The sequence below is a fragment of the Meyerozyma guilliermondii genome, genomic scaffold (assembly GCF_000149425.1).
Source record: "Meyerozyma guilliermondii ATCC 6260 scaffold_6 genomic scaffold, whole genome shotgun sequence".
NCBI lineage: Eukaryota > Fungi > Ascomycota > Pichiomycetes > Serinales > Debaryomycetaceae > Meyerozyma > Meyerozyma guilliermondii.
Genome location: NW_001809795.1, coordinates 240516 through 261938, shown reverse-complemented (window position 1 = coordinate 261938; position 21423 = coordinate 240516). Strand labels below are relative to the sequence as shown.

The window sequence follows — 21423 nt, the reverse complement described above, 5'->3', positions numbered from 1 at the left end:
CACCAGATGATACAATTGACTAAATTGGCTCATACGGCTTCGAAGTCAAACACTAATCATTTCTAGATTTTTGTAGATGCTCTTGGTCTTTTTCCTGCACACCCACTCTCAAAATTCCCCATTCTTTTATCCGCAGCATGGTAGCTCCAGACATTCAACGACTATCTGCAGCAGACGTCGACTTTGACGCCAGCGGTGGTATCAGCGACACTCCCGCTACCCCTGGGAAGTCAGCCAATGGAAATTCAAAGCTGAGTGTAAACCAAAATGTACCCAGATCATCGTCAGCGGGAAATGTGTCTCGTTTAGTAATACCGAGACCCCAACTCCATGTTCGTACCAAGTCGTCTACTTCTGCCAAAGGGTTCCCAGCGGCTGGTAATAACTCAGTGTCACCGAGGAAATCGACACGAGCCATGGAACTTCGCCACGACGAAGAAAAATCGAGACCTAGTCCTGTCATTCGAAGTGTACCTACCCAACCAAATGATAAGAGCCGGTTGGTAAACCAATTCTACAATGCCATAAACGACATGAACAAGAGCCGGTCAAGCAGCAACAACAACAGTGTTGCAGATATGCGGCAACTTCTTGCCCGTTCGGGAGCTTTAAGTGGAGAGGCGAACCACCGACCTTCGATCGAAACGGAACTTCTGGAAGACCATTTTGATCGGATTATTAATTCTGGGGGCTATGAGTATACTCCCATGGATAATCTGGTTGGCTTGGACGATAAGCTCGTTCACCATTTGCTTAATATCGACACTATACTAGGCAACGAACATTCACTGGAAGCTGGCTTGCAGCCACTTCGAGACATTCTTGACTCGATTTCTGAGCGATTCTTGTCTCAAACTAGACACTCGATACTTTCTGATCCGATTACACCTACAATTTTGGTGGAATTGAGCATGCTTCAAAAATACTTGCGGCAACTTCATTTGCTGGTGGAAACCTTGCTTACTGAACTGATCCACAATAAAGACGAAACCAAAGGCCATTATCGGCAAGAAATCAGCACTAATATCGCCAAGCTTTCAGACTTGGTTCAGACTCTTGATACCCTCGAGTCTCGGCTCAATGCATCAAGGCAATTGATAAATACCAATAAAGCTCAAATCACCGATGAGTTCAGCGCAAAGGTTGAGACCCTTGAATATGTGCACAAAAGGTACCGAGAGTACTCACAGAAGGTCCACAATCGACGATTTGTCCAACTTACTTCGGCGGTTGGTATAGTGATTTTGGTGATAAGTATCTACGCTGTGCTATAGAGGCAAGACAAGACACAAACATAAAGGCTAGCAAGGGTAATGCAACCCTGAATCATTGAGTTAAATTATTACAGGCGCAATACCTATTGGATGGTAATTACGACTTTTATACGCTTATTGCAACTCATGCATGTAATAAACGCTGCACGCTTATACGAAGTATAATGTCTTCTGATCTTGGTCTATAAATATGAAAGAGAATCATAACTGTAGACTGACTTGATGGTTGCAAAATCTTAGCATTCTCTTGAGAAATCAAAAACATATGTCATAAAAGTTCATCTCGCTTCCTACTATACATCACCCGCTCAAAGTTTAATTGCACACTTCCTTTCCTCCTTTTATTGACATTTTCTCCTCGCCGCACCGATTTTTCACTCGCGCCGTGCGTCGCGGGGATGAAAATGACACATAATGAGAGCACGGATTTAGTCTATAAATGGAAATACCACCGAATTTTAAAGAGTCATTGCCGAGAACTCCTGCACCCACCCCGAGCAACCGACTCTCATTGGTGCATTGAAACCTGCAGCCAGTCCATTTTCTTATCGTAAGCGCTTATTTCGTAATCTAAGCCTGCTTAGTTTGCATACATGCGGCTCGCTATCTGTGCTATAAGAACTTGCGCTGCCGTTGATGTTCGCAAAATTCCATGCTGCTATCAGTTGAAGTAACTGGCTTGGTTTCTGCCCGCTCTTGCCTGTGGCGAACCAGCTGGAATCAACCTTTGGTTGATCCTCATGAGAACTATGTGAATCCTTGTTTTCTCATGGTGGCGATTTCTGGCTGGAATCTATTTATAGGAGCGTGTTGTTTGTGGCAAATTATCAGTTTGTGCTTTAACAACAAGTTTGGCAACAATCGTATTCGGTTCTCGTTCGGTAATCCATTTCTGAAACAAAGTGTGGGTTTTATTCAATTGTTCAAACTTTTTCTTGTTGGTTTGCAATTTTTCGGACTCTTCCTTCTTTTTCTCAGTTCCGGAAAATCAAGTGAAAAGAATCGTCAATTGGCCATCCAGGCCGCAGTGCTCGTGCTCACGGTGTTCCCCTTGCATGTAGTGGAATCAACCAGAACAGTGGTGGCTAATACACCTCTTCTTTTCTACTGGTTGGTATCGTCTGTGTTTGCCATAGTTGTGTCAATTGTCGATGCTACTTCTCCCTACAAGGTCTACGATTCTCCGTCAGGACTGGCTTTGGGAATTGAGGTTTGCATGCTAGTCAATTCAATACTCATATTGTATTTGGAACACGCCTGGTATTCTCCTGCGCGGGAGCTCGTCGACTACTTTGATCTCAATGAATGGGATATTAAAAGAGTTTACAACTGGTTCGATGATGTCACCTTCTGGTGGATGGATCCTGTGATCAAAAAGGTCTACAAATCTGATCACTTGGAATATGAAGACTTACCTCCAGCAATTGCAAATCTTGAAGTCGATCATGTCCATGCTACTTTTTCCAAAAATTGGAACTCAGCTGTTGAATCGGCAAAGCGCAGACACAAAGGAAAAGATGAGAAAGACCTTTACGTTTCCTTGTACTGGTCAATATTGAAGTCTGATTGGGTCCGAATCACTCGTGGCTTGTTCTGGAATATGATGGAATTCAGTCTCCTGTTTGTCCAACCATTCTTACTTCAACAGTTTCTAATCTTTTACACTAACTATTTGTCCGCCAAAAAGAATCATGTTCCCGGTCCACCTGTCATTCAGGGTGCTTTTTATGCATTTCTGATCTTTTTGGCATCCACTGGTAGGTTCATCAGTTTCAACCGATTCCTTTGCAACATTTTCTTATCAAATTTGGTGGTTCGTACTGAACTTTCCACCAAAATCTACGAAAAGGCTATGAGGCTTTCCCCAGAAGCACGTAAGGGAAAAACAACTGGTGATATCGTCAATAATATGTCTGTCGATGTTTCAAATCTTGAATCAATTAACTTCACCATGATTGAAATATTAACAGATCCACTTAGATTGATTATTTGTCTTGTTTCCTTATACAAAGTGTTGGGCAATGCTACATGGTTTGGTTTTGGGGTGTCAGTAATCTTGATGCCTCTTTGCACTTGGGTAAATTCTAAGTTGTACTGGTACTACAATAGGAATATGGAATACAAGGATGAAAGAACTCGTTTGACAACTGATATATTCAACTCAATCAAGAGTATCAAGCTTTACTCGTGGGAGAAGCCCATGATAGAGAGAATGAATGAGGTCAGAAACAACAAGGAATTGAGCCTTCTTCAACAATCTGGTATGTTGGAGGCATTTATTCAGCTTCTCTGGCGTTGTATTCCGTTCTTTATTACATGTATTTGCTTGATATCTTTTGCGTTGGTCTTTCATGGAACTTTGTACCCAAGTGTCATCTTCCCAGCATTGGCGCTTCTTCAACTTTTGTCGGGACCCATCCTGGAGCTCCCAGAGTCAGTGTCTCATTTGATTGAGGCGAACGTTTCCAATCGAAGACTCAGTGAGTTATTCCTTTTGCAAGAATTGGACACTTCTGAAGTTCACAGAAGCCACAAAAAACTCAAGGCTAACGATGTGGCATTGACAATCAAGGATGCCACTTTTGTTTGGGACTCGGTCAGAGATAACAAAACCGATCAAGAATCGCCTATTGCGCTTAAGGATATCAATTTTGAAGCAAGAAAGGGTGAGCTCAGTTGTATTGTGGGTAATGTGGGCTCAGGTAAGTCAACGTTCCTCAAAGCTATAATTGGTGAAATCAAAATGAGACCTGATCCCAGATCCTTCGTTGAATCGAACGGATCAATAGCTTACTGCTCTCAAAACCCGTGGATTTTGAATGGAACTATAAGGGAAAACATTCTTTTTGGTTCAAAGTATGACAAGGAATTTTACCAGCAGACTTTGGAAGCATGCCAGTTACTTCCTGACTTGAAAATATTGGCTGATGGTGACCATACTACTGTTGGAGAAAAAGGAATTTCCCTTTCTGGAGGACAAAAAGCTCGAGTATCATTAGCTAGAGCTGTTTATTCAAGAGCCGAAATCTATCTTTTTGACGATATTTTATCTGCTGTGGACGCCCATGTTGGAAAAAACATTATAAAGAAAGTGCTCTCTGGGACTGGTTTGTTGAGCTCGCGGACGTTGATTCTTGCCACAAATAATGTGAATGTCTTAAAACACTCAGACCAGATCCTTCTTCTTGAGGGAGGGAAAATTGTCGAGAGAGGCGTATATCAAAGCATTATGTCTACTGATTCCGAGTTGTCACGTTTGATCAAAGACTTTTCAAGGGAAAATGAACGGGAAGAAGGCGATGATACTTCAGAATTACCAACTCCTGTTATTGATTCAGGTGTACAAACTCCTGTTGTCGAAGACGGAGAGCAGATCACTTCCAAAATTGATCTTACGACAGCTGTCGCAAGAAGACAGTCCCTTGGTGCTGCATCTGCTGTCTCGTTTGACCATGAGTATGGCGACGAGTTTGACGATCTAGATGAAGAGTACAGGAAAACAAAGCAAGCCGAGGAAAAGAGTGCTAAAGGCAAAGTGAATTTCAAAGTGTATCTCGAATATTTCAGAGCCTGTCATTTTGGTTTCATATTCGTGTACATTCTCTTCTACACCATCATGGTTGCATCAGAAGTTGGAATGAACTACCTCTTGAAATACTGGTCCGATACGAACCTTGAAGAAGGACACAATGTTGATACTGTTTTCTATGTGACATCCTACACTATAATCGGTCTTACCGGTTCCTTCTTCTATTTCCTTGGTTCGTTGGTAATCTGGAAATACAGTGCCATTGAAGGTTCAAAATACTTCCATGATAAGATGTTCAAAAATGTTTTGAGATCACCCATGTCATTCTTTGAGACCACTCCAATCGGCAGAATATTGAACAGATTCACTGAAGATATCACGACCATTGATCAAGTCATTATGTGGCAATGCGTTCTGCTTGTTGATCTTGGAATGCATACTATGGCCTTGTTCGGGGTCATTATCGTTAACTTGCCCATCATGATTCTTGTCATTGTAGTGCTTGCAGTGATCTACAATAGCTACAGAAGCTTCTTCATACCGGCAGCGCGGGAGATGAAAAGACTCCGTAGTGTGTTCCGAAGCCCTATTCTTTCAAACTTACAGGAATCCGTACATGGATTGGAAACTATCCGTGCTTTTGGAGAAACAGACAGATTCAGTCACAAAAATACCATGATTTTGAAGAAGTTTAATGTTGCAGCATATTCAGACGTTTCGATTAAACGGTGGTTGTCTATGAGAATCAATGGTATCTCAGCAACTGTCCTCTTTTTCACGTCTGCATTCATTGTTACTATCCTTTTCCGTGATCCATTCACCCCAGCCTTAGTCGGTTTTGTCATGACCTACGCCATGAACATTACCTACACTATAAGTGCTATCATCAGGGTTTGGGCTGAACTTGAAACGAGGTCAATTGCGTTGGAGCGTTTGTTGGAATATTGCAGAATTCCAACCGAAGCTGCCATGGAAATTGAGGAAACAAGACCTCCAATTTCCTGGCCACAGAAAGGTGGTATAAAATTTGTGAACTACAGTACCAGGTACAGAGAAAACTTGGATCCGGTATTAAAAAATATATCGGTTGACATTGCCCCACAAGAAAAAGTGGGCATTGTGGGTCGTACTGGAGCTGGTAAATCGAGTTTAACTTTGGCACTTTTCCGCATCATCGAAGCAACTGAGGGCCATATTGAGATTGACGGCGTGAACACAAGTGAGTTGGGTCTTTTCGACTTGAGACGGCATTTGAGTATTATACCTCAGGACTCACAAACAATCGAAGGAACAGTGCGCCAGAATTTGGATCCTTTCAGTCAGTATTCTGATACTCAGCTCTGGCGAGTGCTTGAATTGGCACACTTGAAGGCCCATGTAGAGCAGATGGAAACAAAGCCTAAGGAGAATAAAGAAGAGGACGAAAAGAAAAAGGTTAAAGACGGTGAATCGGAGGTGGTAGCTAAAGGGCTTGATGCTGTTGTTGATGAAGGAGGTTCCAATTTGTCTGCGGGACAGAAACAATTGTTGTGTTTGGCAAGAGCGTTATTGAACCCATCTTCGATTCTCGTATTAGATGAAGCAACTGCTTCGGTTGATGTCAGAACTGACAAAATCATTCAAGAGACAATTCGCACAGAATTCAAGGATAGAACCATTCTTACAGTTGCTCATAGACTTGAGACCATCGTGGATAGTGACAAGATTATGGTATTGGACAAAGGTGAGCTCAAAGAATTTGGAGCGCCACAAGAGTTGTTGAAGAATGAGGAGGGAATTTTCTACCTGTTGTGCAAGGAGGGTGGGCACATGTAGAGAACATTACAATTATTCGGTAAATTTTTTTTTTCATAGTTTTTTTTTATAGGATCTACATCTGTATGATTTAGTTTTCGCATTTTCGAGGTGGGATTTTAACCGAGAAGCATTGCCGCGAGCCATTTACGAACAAACGTTTAATGTCTAAACATTTACGTGATTGATCTGTCTTTGTGAAATTACTCCGGTTACATTTCAGCCACCACTTTAATATTCGATATGGTAAATTTGTGGGGTATATACATTTAATTTTTATGACATCACCAGTGAAAAGTTCAAGTTCAAACTTAGTAATCGCAACTCTCGGAATTACTGACTATAACGGTAACGGTCGATCACGATGATCGGAATCTCAAGATCCAAAAATTTTGACGTTCATACACCCATCTACGAACCTCCTAAAAATTCACTAAATCCGCGAAAAACTTACCGTTTCCGAGTTGCATTACAAAGGTCGGAGCACTTACTCAATGCATATTCACACAAAGGGCCCTGCGTCAAACATTGCTCATGGAATGCGCGTCATGTGGTATTACGTAAGCGGTTCAAGTAGAAGAGATGTCGCACTTTTCTACCCCTAAAGACTTGTGAAGGCATCGCATACCCATCGAGTTTTGCAAAAACAATCTTTGAAACAGGCTAGGGTTTGCTCCACGTTTATTCCTTTGTTAGCGAACTGACTGTTTATACCTTATTGTGACAGTTTTCTTGCTTGGAAGATCATAAAATAGGCGGGAGCCACATTTTCACCTTTTGTTATCTCAGAGTTGTTGTTAATCAGATCTCGAAAGGGAAAAGTCAAACCGTTTCGTCGTTGTCGGCTTAAATTGTAGACAATTAGGTCGACGTCCTCCTTCCTTGACTTCAAACTTGTGGCCAAAAATGGCTGATATCTACTCTGTTTCCCAAAGTGAGCTCGATGTAAGTCTTTTGGAATCCAGGAAATATACTAATTTCACAAGTTTCACCCCCTTGTTGGCCACATTATTCCTGCTCGGGAACGTGGAGCGTGATACCAATAACTCGATAGTCATAGTCTTGGGCGAGTCTCACTCTCGAGCCTCCCAATTAGACCAACTCGATACCTCCGACAAAGTTTTACTTTTACAATTTTTCTTCAAGCACTTGAATGTCATAGTTATTAGTGCCAAAGACCTTGCTAATGAGTCGCTCGTCCGTGAGGTGAACGTATGCGTCCGCAGAATCAATGATCTTATTCGAGAAAGAATCAGCAGGGTGGAAATATGGACAGGAACCGGTCCTCAATCCATAGAAGACATATCAGTTTCATTACCCGAGCTTCATACAGATATATGCGAAATAGTATCGACTATGTCATCGGTGTTGAACGAATCTTGCAAGCATTCTCCTGTGAGCTTGAAAAAATTAAAGACTTTCCATCAGCTCATTGTACAAGAGGTGAACTTTTTCACACTCTTGTCTCCAGGAAACACCAGGCCCCAGCTTGAACAGTTGTGTAACACTGTAGGATACTGGGCCTTCCCTGCTCACGAACTTTCCAACAATGATTTGGTTTATTGTGCATATTTGATCCTCAGTTACTCATTAAAGCATATCAATCCCGTCCCACCAGAGTTGCAAATTCCATCACCAAATGAATTATTGGGTATTGTATTCATGGTACGCGATAGTTATAATAGTGGAAATCCATTTCACAATTTTCGTCATGCAGTCGATGTATTACAGGCATGCTTCCACTATGTCTTAAGATTGGGATATCTCCCAAAATTCGAGCAATTTTCTGAGGAACCATTGAAGCATTGCGACTTTGAGTCACTCAAAAACTTGAAGAAAACAGAACATGGGGATGACAGCGTGGTGGATTTAACACCAACCGATAACTTTCACAAGTCTTCATCTACTACCACCTCATTGACTGTAGCATCAACAACCACGGCCACCATCGAGCTGAAGGGCGGCACCACGACGTCCAAAAATACAAAGGTCTTGAGTTCATCGGTAACTCTTACTCCACTACAAACTTTGGGTCTCCTTGTTGCGGCTTTGGGTCATGATGTTGGCCACCCAGGCGTAACTAATGCATTTCTAGTGAAGTATGATGCAACACCTTCTCTCATATATAATGAGCACAGTGTGTTGGAGCTGTTTCATGCATCGGTGTTTGTAAATAAGATTTTGGCAGTGAGCTGGCCATCTTTGCTCACGATGAAGTGCACCGAGGAGATGACAATCAAGAACTTGATCATAAGTAGCATTTTGGCCACGGACATGGCCGAGCATTTCGAGTACATTGACAAGTTGACATCACTCAAGGTCGCAAGTGATGGCTGCGAAAGCATTTCGAGCCACAAAGTACGGCTTGTGTCTAGTTTGCTTATCAAGTGTGCAGATATTAGCAATGTGACTAGGCCCTTACGGGTATCTTCGCAGTGGGCAGTGGTGTTAAAGCGAGAGTTTGACGAAGTCTTTATGCTCGAGGAAAAGATCACAAAAGGGTCGAAAAATCATTCGGTGGAGTATGAGAAAGTGCCGTCTGACTTGGAGAAACTCTTGGAAGATTATCCAACCATCCACAAAGGGCAATTATTTTTCATCAAGACATTCGCTGAGAAACTCTTTGATAACATAGCCGAGCTTCTTCCTGACCTTCGGTATACTTGCGACATCATACAGGAAAACAAAGACTACTGGTTACATAGAGATAAGCAGGTTATATAGCATTGCATATTATAAGATTATTTATTATGTACCCCATACCTGGATTACCGCTTATTCGGACTCCACGGAATCTGGCACCGAATTTCCTGTACCGGGTCTTGGTGCACTGGGCCTCTCGAAAATTTCCGGAGAAAATTCGATGAGATTCACTTTCAACAAGTTGGATACCCAAGTTTAAAACGGTTTGTATTGAAAGTTATCTCCTTTGCATACAGCTGCTAGAGCCTGCGGTCTACATTCTCGCTTAACTTTCCGCGCCCGAAATCGCTGCTTTGCTGGCGGAGCTGCTATCTACCTTTTCAAGCTTTGAAAAATTCCACTCGGGCATCCTTTTGCAGGATTACGAGGGTGTTTATATTGCATTGATACACAGGAAATCGTTGACTTATGACCATCATGGCGAACGGAAACTCCGAAATGGACCGCCCAATCATTCTTTCTCCTCCTCCATTGGATCTGTCGATACCGGTGGGTCACAGTGAGAGACAACCAAGTCTTGGGTTTAATTTGCAGCATGAGTTTGAAACGTTGACTGCCGACTTGGATTTGGATTTGAACCACAGGCAATCGATTAGTCAATCTTCAAGGTCCAAGACATTATCCTCATCGGGAGATTTGTTGGTGCCGCAAGCATCTCGGTATGGCTTTGGCGACATGTCGTCTTCGTCTTTGCTTCAAGATTCCAACGGCACTTCGGGTCATAATTTCTTGAAGGGAAACTCGCTGTTCCCAGCTGGGCATTCCATGCCTGAGCGTCCGCAATCGGTGAACGATTTTTCCAATTTTTTTGGCAGTCATCAGCCAATTGCACCTCAGCCATTAGACCAAGCACCCAATTTTTATCTGGAGTTGATAAGATATACCAACTGGATAAATGGGTTAAACCCCCAGGAGAGCTCGACTATGGTTGAGTACTTGGCCAACAATGCATCATTTGATGTGCTTCTTTCACTTCGTTCCAAAATCGAGTCGAAGCTTCAAATGATGCAAGGCGGATTACAGTCTTCAATCCAATTGGGTCAATCTCTTCCACCCTCGGTGCACTCTGTGCCCCCTGGTATGTACGGAGGACCTTCATCGTACAGCCAGAACTCCGATCTCGTTCACGATATGGAACAAGTTTCACTCAACTCGTCATCTCTCAGTCATATGGACGGTAGCAACTTGTCGTTACACCAACCCAAACCAAAGAGTAACCCAATGCGTGGCGGCCAACTCTTCGAGGGAGGTGTGAGGGCCAAATCTGCTGAACCAAGCATTAATGGAAAGATGCCAATGTCGGCTGGCGCAAATCCAATGGATCGCACCAAGTCTCCCACTTCGCATCTTTACGAAAAGACCAATTTTTTGCAACTTGCAGCCGGGAATTCTGCCTCACCTAACCACCAAGGCGGACAGCTCCGAAGCAACAACTCTGATGAGTCCTTAGACATGTCTCAGGCTGCGTTGAAATTGGGTGCATTGGCTACCATAAATTCTCGAGTCGCATTAGATTCTAGCAAGAAGAATTTCCTGCCTAACAATTACCATAGACATCATTACATGGAGGGAAATGACCAGAACCGGGCACAAAATAAGATGACCAAATCTCCACCAAATTCCAAGAATAAAAGACCTTCAAATTCACCGGAATTGTCTAGATCATATGGACATTCCAGTGATCCGGGACATGTCAATCTGCAGATGCCTCTGGATGTAACTAATCCTGAGCTTTTGGAAAATATCCCGGCATGGTTGAAGATCCTTCGACTTCACAAGTACACCGATTGTCTCAAGGACATTCACTGGCGTGATCTTATAGAGTTTGATGACGCCAAGTTGGAGGCCCAAGGTGTGAAGGCATTGGGGGCCCGCACCAAGCTTCTTAAGACGTTTGATGCGGTGAAAAAGAGAACATAAAATCTTCTAGAAATATCCGTTATTTGATATAGCGAGTGTTTTGGCTACTGGTTTCTAAAATACGCTGGTATGAATTACATCTAAATAAAACCTTTCTTAGACAATCACACAGCACGAATTGGTCTTCTTGGCTTGCTTGTAGAACATCCTGGATGAGCTCGACAACGCCTCCGACTTGTCCACCAACGAGTCCAATTTCTCGCCTCTTTGTAATACGCTTTCGATGGTCTTGTGCAATACAATCTTGGTTTCGTCCAACTCCTGTTGAACCTTCATGATCGAATCTGCCTGTGATGGATCTTGGTACTTTTTGAGATATTGTTCAAGATTATCGTATCCGAGACTAGAGTTCGTTTCGGTGACATTAGCCCAGTCTTTTTGAGGGTGAAGCGATAAATATTCATCCAAAATCTTGTTGATTAAGGTGTAAGCTGGACGAACTGGGTACTCCTTGTCGGTTATGACAACACAAGACAAACCCTCCGAGCGCGTGTATGTGTGGCCCACGTAGTTACCTTCTTCGATACTTTGCCTCTGGCCTGCTTGGGTCCTCTGACTGACGGTTTCCGAGAAAAATGTCATAAATTGGGAAACACCATTTCTTTCGAAAAATGAAAACTGGCTCAAATCACGGGCCGAGCTCAACTCCACGGCTTTGGAACCACCCACTTTCAATATTCCAATGTAGTATATCTTCATAATCGTATGTGAAGTTGACAAGTATTTGATGTGCGGTTGCTGTTCGCACAGTTGAACGTTATCATCTGGTGTATGGATGCAAGACTCGTCAACGGTCAAGGTTATGAATATAAGGACTGGGTAAAGAAGGCGAAGTAACAGGGAATTGTGATGGCTGGTTTGTGCCGTCGGTTTGCGTAAGTTTACGTTACTTTTGACATGTTAATCTCATTTGAATTTTCTTATAATTCGCAGTTTCGTATACTCGTTCGACTTGCTGCAAATGGCATTTATATGTTAATCAATACCCAGCCAATTAAGCTACAATACGATTGGGCTAATAATGGTCATACTCAGTAAATGATTTCAGTCTGAATTACTCTTCAATCAATCTTCCGCCAATTCGCTTTTAATCTTATTATACAATCAAATTAGAAGCTTTTCTTCTTCACTTATAAGCTACTTGCTTGTAGTTGATTTGGTAGATAAGAAGTGAGATCAATGCACATGTCTTTGTCAACTTAAGACACTGAACATGTTGCATTGTATTTACCTCGTCTCACATTTTCGGTGTGCGGCTGTTGTTTAAATCTCGTTCCGGTAAACAACTCCATCTTCATGGATGGTGTCTCCCACGAGGCTACGAAGCCGAACCCCACCCTCAAGGTGGTGCTTCTAGGTGACTCTGGCGTAGGGAAGACATGTATGAGGTCCCAGTTCATACATCATATGTTTACAAACGCATACAAGGCGACGATTGGAGGTGATTATTTGACAACTTCGGTGACGATAAACGGGGAAGGAGAAACAAATACAAAGGTCAATTTGCAGATTTGGGACACTGCAGGGCAAGAGAGGTTCAACTCCATCTCACAGGCATTTTATCGTGGCACCGACGTGGCAGTGTTGGTGTATGATATCACTAATTATGAGTCTGTTTTAAGTCTTCGACGGTGGTTCAAAAGTTTCTTACAACATTGTCACGTAGAAAAACCGGCAATACTCATTGTGGGCAACAAGGTGGATCGGAGTAGTGACCGGAACGTGGATATTGAAGAGATACGTGAACTTCTAGTGGGCGGAAACCAACTCCGCGAACATATGGACTTTGACACCTACGTCCGAGATTGGAACGAGGATGTAAAAGAAGTCACTGCCAAGCAATTGCGCCTGGTGGAAGAGGTTTTCACTCGGGTGGCGCAGTTGGGTATAGCTGCCGCGGCGGCCGCTCCAAAACCCACCATGGTTGGGTTTGATAGTCTCGATTTGGGACAAGATCCACCCAAATCGTCATGTGCATGTTGAAGTAATTTTTAGTCTAAATACAAGTTATATACATTATACCGAAGCGGAAGTAGTCTCGGCTGACTTGGTCTTTTTAGAGGCCTTGTTTGGCTTCTCATTTGTAGCTGGAGCACTGACGGAGCTAGCGATAGCAGACTCAGCTTCAGTGACTTTTTCACTTACTTTTTCAGCTACTTTTTCGGTCGCCGTTTGGGTACTTTCCTCGGCAGATTCAGCTGCTTCAACCTCGTTTTCTGCTTTCAGCGCTGCTTCATCATCATAGAGTTCTTCTTTGTAATGTTCGGGATGTTCTCTGAAACAATTGCGCATAACTTCAAATTTGGTGATACAGTCAATACCCTTGGGTTCACTCTCGGAATACACGAAACAAGCAAATGCCTCCTTAAACTCCTCTCCGCAAGGTCCGTGAGCCATACCTCCCAAACATGGACAATCCCAGTTGATCTCTCCGGTTTCTGGGTTGTAAGCAGCACCAGAGTGATCACCTTCGGAGCCGGCTGCTTCGGGAGAAGCATCCTTCGTCTCAACTTCAGCCAGCGCCAACTTGACACTATCCGAAGCCGCCACCTCAGCATCATTTTTCACAGCTTCAAGTTGAGTGAATGCAATATAGGCAGGAACCACACTCAAACCAACTCCCCAATATAAACGGTTGTTGGTGGTGAAGGAACTTGCTCTCGCAGAGTACATTCTGGCGAAAGATCTGCGTGGCATAGCAGCTCTAGCATTGTTCAATATCAAACGAAACATAATGGACTAGTAGTGGTTCCGCCATCGAAATTGAAATTTTGCTTACAAACTGGCGCATGTGCAGGTCCGCTCACATCGGTTTTTAGGGCCATACCAGTTAAGCGTATTTTGGCCAGTTTCATTCTCTCATAGCCTTTGAAGCTCTGTGGCAGTCTATTGTGCAGATTCCTTTGTGGTACAGCTTTTTCAGCTAAGTACAGCTCTTTTTCAATCTTTGGCATCTCGTACGTCCTTAGTAAGATCGTGAATTTCAGGCTCATGGACATCCACAGACATTGAACTGGTCCAGAAAATCAGACACAAGACAATTATGATCGTAGCTACCCCTGTTCTCCTTACAACCTTCAAAGCGGTGGCCGATTGGTGCGAGTTCTCATCACCAATTTTATTGATTGCAGAATTGATGCGGCGAAAATTACCAGACACTGAATATGGTCTGATGGATCTCGTGACAACAGAAGCGTAAATTCTTGAAGTTCTATAAATCATTAATTAGTTGTTGATGTCGTTTGATCGCAGGTTGAACAAAAGTCTCAGTCGCATCCCACAACCGATTTTCTATATACAGAGCGTGGGTGCGAATTTGGCGAGTGCGAATCATTGCTGCAAATCTGGGTGCAAATTTTCAATGCTGATGGCACTGAATTCTTTCGGCGAACCTTTGTCGTACCTCGAATAGCTATTAGTAGCCCATACCACATCGTCTTTGATATAAAAAGTTCGCTTTTGGCCGGATGGTGCCTCCACTTCCAATAATGGCATTCCCAGTTCAAGGTGGTTGTTTCTTGTCATGTTTAAGGAAAGATCATGGTTATTGCAATATTCATCCACAACGTCTTTGAACAGGGTTATAAGGCTGTTCGAAGGGATTCCTTGGACTTTTGTAGTCTGTTCTTCTCCACTAATTAATAGTGATAATAATTCATTATTGAGTGGATGCGACTCTCCTTTTAAGCTGGGTAAGGGTGGGTTTTTATTCTCCAATAATTGCGCAATGGCACCAAACAGCCATTCTACCAGATCCCTCAACGTGCTATTTTTTAAATCTTCAGTGGCTAAAGCGTCTCGTATTTGGTATATCCAACTGACAATTTTCTCTCTTGATTCATCGCTTTTTATGCGAGATCTCAATAAAGAGAGAAATTGGTTGAGGAGTTTAAACTCAAGTATTATTTTCGCAGCCGAGCTGCCAGTCACATTCTCTAGTTGAACTAGAGTCGAAACAAGTTCGAAGCCTTTCACGTTGACGAAATCAATAGTATCGAATAAATCTAGCATTCCACTCAAAAGTATTTGAGTAAAGTTTGGAGTCTTGACACTGTACAGTTGGAAAAGTGGAATCCAAATGTCGAAAAGTAGATGGATAGTTTGAGTGTCAGTGATTCTTTTGGGGGAAGAAATTAGCATATCTTGATACTTCTCGGAAACATTGTTGAGAAGGTGGTATGCTCCCTTCAGATCGTCCAATTGCAAGGAGTTGAGGAAATCTATAAAATGCTCATGCGGACTCTCGCTTTCTCCATTGAACCAGTGGTCGAATTGGTCTATCAAAAAAGGAATAACGATTTTGTCAAACAACTCCTCTACAACACTTTGGGGGTTCATGAGGATGGGAGACACCAACCAGCCGTACAAAATGTCGTTGAGGGTGACCAAGTAGTCTTCTGTTTGGATACGTGATATGTTTTTAATTTTTTTCTGAAGTTGACGAAATATCAATGAATCCCAGTGGCTTGGTGAGTCGGGATTTTCGCCTAATTCTCGACATTTCTTTGATATCTGAATCAATGCGGACAGCAATGGTGTATCATTTTCAATAGAAGTGTCAAAATACTCATCAAAAAGTGGCTCAAGTAACGGTTCCACAGCTGAAATGAAAATTTCCAAGCCTTGACTTTTGACAAACTCCGACAGTATTTCCAACGTTAAAAGTGAATCCACAAATTCAATGACCTGGGAAATTCCAGTATCACTATCTGACTCATGATTTTGGTAGGTTTCAAGAGCATTGAGGAACGTCTCGCGATCTCGTAGTCGGATCTTCGTGGACTCAAGTTCTCTCGAGACCTGATTGAGTTGAAAGTTTAGAAGTTTTTGTCGGCTGGAAAGTTCATCCCATTCGATCTGGATGCCTTGAAGCTTGTGTGTCAAATCCTTCAACGAAGATGTCTCAGTTCCCGCCTGCGAGTCTGAGATTAGCTTGACTTTGTGAGAGACTTCAAGTCCGCGAAGTTCGAGTTCGTCTATAAGCGAATACAAAGTAAGATCCGTTTTCGTGGAAGGCTCATCTTCTTCACTTGAGTCTATCAGCATATTTTCATCTTCTTCACCGGGCTTTTCTTTAATGGCTCCGACTCCCATACCTTGTGGTCTCATTTTGGTTTCGATAGGTTTGACAATACCTTCAGCATTGGCACCCAAACCAGTACCTTCTCGGTAGCCCATCTTCATGAGAAGTTTTGCACCTATTCCATAACGCTTTAAATGCTCCGACGAGGGATTTTGTGCTGGGAAATGTGATTGTTCAGGTTGTTTAGTCGATGCGTCCTCTTCCATGTCATCGTAGTCATCGTACTCGTTGTTAATGGCCGAAGCCATTGAGCTCATAGAATTCATCTTGGGCGGAAAAGATCAGCTAGAGAGTCATAAAGATAGCAAATGCAGATGTAATTGTATAATAATGCAACTTAATGTTTGGGTTTGTGTGCCTCACTGGTGAGGCTCGATGAGAGATGAGATATGCACCCACTGCACCCATTGGATTACCCCAGATTTGAGCTACCCCGGTTCCCGTCAATTGTGACTTCCAGGGCTTTGTGGCTGTCAACGATGTCTGCGGATTCGATGTCATCGATATTGGTGATGACTTGAACCACTGAAGGTACCTCATCTGGTAAAATGAACTCGTTGGGAATATATTCGCCATACTGCTTGACCCACTGTGCCCGCCGCTGGGTTTCCTTCCTCCGGTATTCGTCTAATTCTCCATTAAGAAAGTCCGAGATTTTGGCAATGAAATTTTGTGGATAGTCATTGACCCGATATCGCAACTCCGCCAAGTAATTCTCGGCGTATATGTGAGAAAACCGCTCATAGTGATCGCATAGTTCGTTAATCGCCAAGATGTAAGACTCTAGAGGATCTCCACTGAAGATAGACTCACCATTGAGAACGTAGTTTTGCAATATCTCGTTTGTTTTGGCAATGGTGGCGAACAGTTGGGGCACAATTTTGCATTTGAAATCTCGGATGGTATCAAGAAGGTTTCTCGAACCATTCACAATTTTTTCAAACGGAGGAAGTTTGGAGGAAAGGTACTTCGTAGCGCGGTTTCTATTGTTCTCAATAATCTCCTGGACAGTACAAACTTCTTTGTAGACTCCTGGAAGATCTCGAGCGTCTCCTTCTAGTACTTGTAGTCCTTCATGGTGCACAGCTAATGCCTCTTCATTCGACCAAGGAAGTCCCAATGCTCTGTTACACTGATCGTAATGATTTGTTAGCAGTTCCAAGAGCGCAACTAGTTCTGTTTCAAGCGATTTGTTTTCTTTATCGATTGTTTCAGCCAAGCTTCGCAGTGCAAATGCCGACCCTTCGGTGCGGATGCCAACGGAAGTCTCCACAATGATCCCCGTTGCTTCATCTTCATATTGCATTGCTAGCCTACTGGCTTGCTTTTTGTACAAGTTGGCTCTGCCAATGATATCTGTAATGACTTCTGTGCGCCATTTGCGAATAGCAGAATTATTCTTCACATACGTCTGGGCATTGTCCTCAAGTAACTCAATGCTGGTCAAGGAAATGAAATCTTTAAGCGTCTTGTTTCCGTCTTCTTTGTCTCCGGAAACTTTTGCAGGATTCTTGCGCAATAAATACTTTGGTACATCTGTCGATTCCAAGACGGATACATTCCGTTTAAGACGAGCCAATTGCTGTTGTAAGTTGGCTATTTTTGATTCTGTCCCATCATCGTCTATCTTTTGCAAATTAACCACTTTCATAATTTGTTCCATCACCTTTGACTGCTCCTGGAGAGCCAGAACCATATCGTGGCTGGTATCTATAGCCGTAGCCAAGCGATTGTGTAGTTCATATTCTGTTTCCTGGAGGTAGTTCTGTGCTACCTGACACACCTCCTGTGCTTTTGTTAGCGTGGAAGACGCTTCAGATACCCATTGCAAGACTTGGTCCCTCGTTATCATTACCAACTAGCCGGTATCATTCAATGATTTCGCACCCGCCAGTATCGGCACGTGACGCGTCTTGAAAATTTCGGACAATACATCGTTGAATGAGACTTGGTTGAGCGAGGTAGAATGCAGGTTCTTGACAAACTACGGTCCGTGACTTCTCAAGGCGGCCCGCTCGAGCTTTTGAAACAAGAAGGTGACTCATTTGTTCCAGAAGAGCTGATAAAAGATGCTTCGCATGTTAAAATTGGTGACGATAATTATGACTTAAACCAAACCACAAACTTTTACAATGACGACACTCCACAAACGTTACGTGCGGTGGTATTTTGTTGGCTCCATGACAAGTCCTCTATCGTAGACTACAAAAATGCCTGTTTAGAGTCGGATATTGCTGATTTCAAATTCTTGGTTAAGACTGAATTGTCGTCGTGGCTCAGTGGAAAGTCCGATACATGTACGTTTATCAAGACGGATTCGGATTCTGGCGAAGGAAAATTCAATGGTGAATCATCTGAAAACGCCACAGGACTGTCGCAGGCCGGCAGTGCCAAGAAACGGAAAAATGAGGACCCTCAGCTTGAACGCATTGCCAAATTTGAGCGAGAATTGATCGACCATAATGCCGCATTGAGAGGTTCGAAGAACATAGACTTTGGTTACTTGATAACCGATGCCAAGCGGTACATTGCTCTGCTTAAACGGTCAAAAGTACAGAAACAAAAAGTCAATGGAACCCAATCTACCGGGCCCAAGAAGCAGCCTATTATCATTGTTTCGCCGGCAACTACAGCATTGTTATCTCTCACCAACATCAAGGAGTTTCTCGAAGAGGGAAAATTTGTTGAGCCAAGTCTTTCAACCACCAAGAAGCCATCGAGTGGTTTAGTCACCATTCACCACGAATCGGATCGTCTTCTTCCTGTTGCTCATCAGTTCATGGTGGTGGACAATGTAGACATGTTCACCAAACCCGAGTATTGGGATAGAGTGGTGGCTATTTTCACCACGGGCCAAGCGTGGCAATTCACAAACTACAAGTACTCAAAACCTGAAATTTTGTTCCAAAGGTATGCGGGATACTACGTTTGCTACCAGGGTGAAATTGCTCCTCGTCAAATCAAGGAGTGGAACATTAATGAGATCAGAGTTGATAGAGGCGACAAGAGGTTCCGAGACAAGATGATAGTACGTGACTTTTGGATAGACATGGAGAAGATCTTGGTTGCAAAAGGTTACGGCAAGTAAGCATATACTGTACAATATTTTTAATAGCTATTTACAAAGCTGTTATCCGTAGTTAGTACTTCAGTTATTCGTAGTTGATTTCATGGCTGATGAACCGCTCTAATAATGCTTTCGGGGTCATATTTTCAACCTTCCGACTGGTGAGTGTTCGGCATGCAACGGTGCCATTTTGTATATCCTTGTCACCCACCATTAAAATGTACGAATAGCCCTTTTGGATAGCGTCTTTTATTCTTATGCCCACTGTTTCACTTCTACTGTCAATATCAATGAAAAAATTGTGTCCTGTCATGGGTGCAATATCTGTCTTTGATACGATGTCTCCCTGATATTTGTTTCTTTATCTCTTGAGCAGCGGAAACATGGCTATCGTTGACTGGAATAATAAGTGCTTGACGAGGATTTAACCAAAATGGCCATTTGCCCTGGTAATGATCAAGTAAAATGGCAAAGAAACGTTCAAGAGAGCCGAAGACGGCTCGATGGATCATGATAGGTCTGTTTTCTCGAGACCCGTGCTTGTCAATGTATTTCAAGTCGAATCTGGCTGGAAGCTGAAAATCAAGTTGAATCGTACCAACTTGGTGAGCTTTACCAAATGCATCGGTGAGTTGGACATCGATTTTTGGACCATAAAATGCACCGTCCCCTGGGTTTATTGTCCATGAATTACCAGAATTAGTGAGAACGTTCGAGAGTTTCTCTTCAGCTTTTTCCCAGGTGGAAATTTCACCAATATATTTGTCTTCTGGTCTGGTAGATAATGTGAACTTGATTTCATTCGATGGAATACCAAATACCTTATACGATTCCAAAATGAGATTGACGGTGTTTGATATCTCATCCTCTACTTGGTCGAATTCACAAAAGATGTGACCATCGTCCTGGTGAAATCTTCGTACTCTTGTTAATCCAGACAAAGCTCCACTGGCTTCATTTCTGTGAAGAGACGAAAAGTCGGAGAGTCGAATAGGAAACTCGTTGTAGGACCTTTCAAACTTGGAGAAGATTACACAGTGGCCCGGACAGTTCATTGGCTTGAGTCCATACTCGTGAAGTTGAGGATCTTCGTGTTCATGAACAACGTTTCCAGTCACCTTGAACATATCATCTCTATAATTGTCCCAATGGCCCGAGGTTTTCCAGAGCTGGTTCTTATAGATTAGCGGAGTGATCACCTCTTCGAATCCGTATCTCATCTGCTGGTGTTTCATAAATTGGATCAATTTGTTCATGATTCTGGTGCCATGAGGGAGAAAGAAGATGGAGCCAGGAGTCACTGGGTCCGTGGTATAGAGCTGTTGCTTGACAGATATAGCATGATTGGTGTTTGTTGACAGCGGAACGTTGGCCAGGTAATGTCGGAGTGCCAAGTGGGGGAGTCTGGGACGTCGAAGCGATAACATGAGTGTATTTTTCAAAGTGAGAAATTAGTGAGAATGAAGAGAAAAGGTGAAGCAACGACGTGAAACTTTTTTTAATCTATTGTAATTTATATAGCAGACATTTCGATGTCGGCGGGTGGTTCTATTTTGGGTTCAGTTTCTGTGACACCTTCCAGGACCGTTTGCAAGGCTGGTGTGTTATCCTTGGTTTCTGGAGTTTCATTCACTTCGGCATCAGCTTTGTCTTTTTCTGCTCTTTCTGCCTCTGCTTTTGCTTCTGCTTTCTCAGCTTTTGCTTCCGCCTTTGCTTCTGCTTTTGCTTTACTCTCTTTTCGTGGTTCTTTCTGACGCCATGTTACGTACTTTACCTTGAACCCAGAGAACGTTTTAAACTGTAGCGGCTTCTTCACCCATGTTTTGGCCTTTTTGGTTGATTTGGGCTTCGTCACCTTGGCATTGGGTTCTTTGGACTTTGAATCGGGTGCTGGAGATGACGTCTTGGACCCAGCTATACTAGCGGCACCAGTCTTTTTTTCGGCAGCTTTCTTCTGACGGGACTTTGCTTGCGGTGTGGCGAATTGTGGTAGCGTGGTCAAGAATGTCTTGGGTACGGTCAATGTTACCATGTATCGTTTGTGGTAGACCAT

At 43.0% G+C, this 21423-nt stretch overlaps 12 protein-coding genes across 12 annotated transcripts; 6 read left to right on the top strand and 6 right to left on the bottom strand. All coding sequences in view use genetic code 12, as the record gives it.

The window, feature by feature from the left end:
• Positions 1-137: 137 nt before the first annotated feature.
• On the top strand, positions 138-1274 carry PGUG_04758 (uncharacterized protein; the record flags this gene model as incomplete). The annotated part of the gene is made up of 1 exon (XM_001482753.1): positions 138-1274. One exon carries the CDS (start codon positions 138-140, stop codon positions 1272-1274), a length of 1137 nt encoding a protein of 378 aa, XP_001482803.2.
• A 652-nt stretch (positions 1275-1926) lies between these two features.
• MLT1 (Mlt1p) lies at positions 1927-6618 on the top strand (the record flags this gene model as incomplete). The annotated part of the gene is made up of 1 exon (XM_001482752.1): positions 1927-6618. The coding sequence occupies one exon, from the start codon at positions 1927-1929 to the stop codon at positions 6616-6618; it is 4692 nt and encodes a 1563-aa protein (XP_001482802.2).
• Positions 6619-7503: 885 nt separating this feature from the next.
• On the top strand, positions 7504-9321 carry PDE2 (3',5'-cyclic-nucleotide phosphodiesterase; the record flags this gene model as incomplete). Its single annotated transcript, XM_001482751.1, has 1 exon — positions 7504-9321. One exon carries the CDS (start codon positions 7504-7506, stop codon positions 9319-9321), a length of 1818 nt encoding a protein of 605 aa, XP_001482801.2.
• A 387-nt stretch (positions 9322-9708) lies between these two features.
• Positions 9709-11220, top strand: PGUG_04755 (uncharacterized protein; the record flags this gene model as incomplete). The annotated part of the gene is made up of 1 exon (XM_001482750.1): positions 9709-11220. The coding sequence occupies one exon, from the start codon at positions 9709-9711 to the stop codon at positions 11218-11220; it is 1512 nt and encodes a 503-aa protein (XP_001482800.2).
• A 96-nt stretch (positions 11221-11316) lies between these two features.
• YKT6 (palmitoyltransferase) lies at positions 11317-11919 on the bottom strand (the record flags this gene model as incomplete). The annotated part of the gene is made up of 1 exon (XM_001482749.1): positions 11317-11919. One exon carries the CDS (start codon positions 11917-11919, stop codon positions 11317-11319), a length of 603 nt encoding a protein of 200 aa, XP_001482799.1.
• Positions 11920-12516: 597 nt separating this feature from the next.
• On the top strand, positions 12517-13203 carry YPT7 (Ypt7p; the record flags this gene model as incomplete). The annotated part of the gene is made up of 1 exon (XM_001482748.1): positions 12517-13203. One exon carries the CDS (start codon positions 12517-12519, stop codon positions 13201-13203), a length of 687 nt encoding a protein of 228 aa, XP_001482798.2.
• Positions 13204-13236: 33 nt separating this feature from the next.
• On the bottom strand, positions 13237-13953 carry MIA40 (Mia40p; the record flags this gene model as incomplete). The annotated part of the gene is made up of 1 exon (XM_001482747.1): positions 13237-13953. The coding sequence occupies one exon, from the start codon at positions 13951-13953 to the stop codon at positions 13237-13239; it is 717 nt and encodes a 238-aa protein (XP_001482797.2).
• Positions 13954-14550: 597 nt separating this feature from the next.
• PGUG_04751 (mRNA splicing protein) lies at positions 14551-16569 on the bottom strand (the record flags this gene model as incomplete). The annotated part of the gene is made up of 1 exon (XM_001482746.1): positions 14551-16569. The coding sequence occupies one exon, from the start codon at positions 16567-16569 to the stop codon at positions 14551-14553; it is 2019 nt and encodes a 672-aa protein (XP_001482796.2).
• Positions 16570-16715: 146 nt separating this feature from the next.
• Positions 16716-18155, bottom strand: PGUG_04750 (protein kinase regulatory subunit; the record flags this gene model as incomplete). The annotated part of the gene is made up of 1 exon (XM_001482745.1): positions 16716-18155. One exon carries the CDS (start codon positions 18153-18155, stop codon positions 16716-16718), a length of 1440 nt encoding a protein of 479 aa, XP_001482795.2.
• Positions 18156-18269: 114 nt separating this feature from the next.
• CDC73 (Cdc73p) lies at positions 18270-19391 on the top strand (the record flags this gene model as incomplete). The annotated part of the gene is made up of 1 exon (XM_001482744.1): positions 18270-19391. One exon carries the CDS (start codon positions 18270-18272, stop codon positions 19389-19391), a length of 1122 nt encoding a protein of 373 aa, XP_001482794.2.
• A 266-nt stretch (positions 19392-19657) lies between these two features.
• On the bottom strand, positions 19658-20797 carry MST1 (threonine--tRNA ligase; the record flags this gene model as incomplete). The annotated part of the gene is made up of 1 exon (XM_001482743.1): positions 19658-20797. One exon carries the CDS (start codon positions 20795-20797, stop codon positions 19658-19660), a length of 1140 nt encoding a protein of 379 aa, XP_001482793.2.
• Positions 20798-20883: 86 nt separating this feature from the next.
• PGUG_04747 (uncharacterized protein) lies at positions 20884-21423 on the bottom strand (the record flags this gene model as incomplete). The annotated part of the gene is made up of 1 exon (XM_001482742.1): positions 20884-21423. One exon carries the CDS (start codon positions 21421-21423, stop codon positions 20884-20886), a length of 540 nt encoding a protein of 179 aa, XP_001482792.2.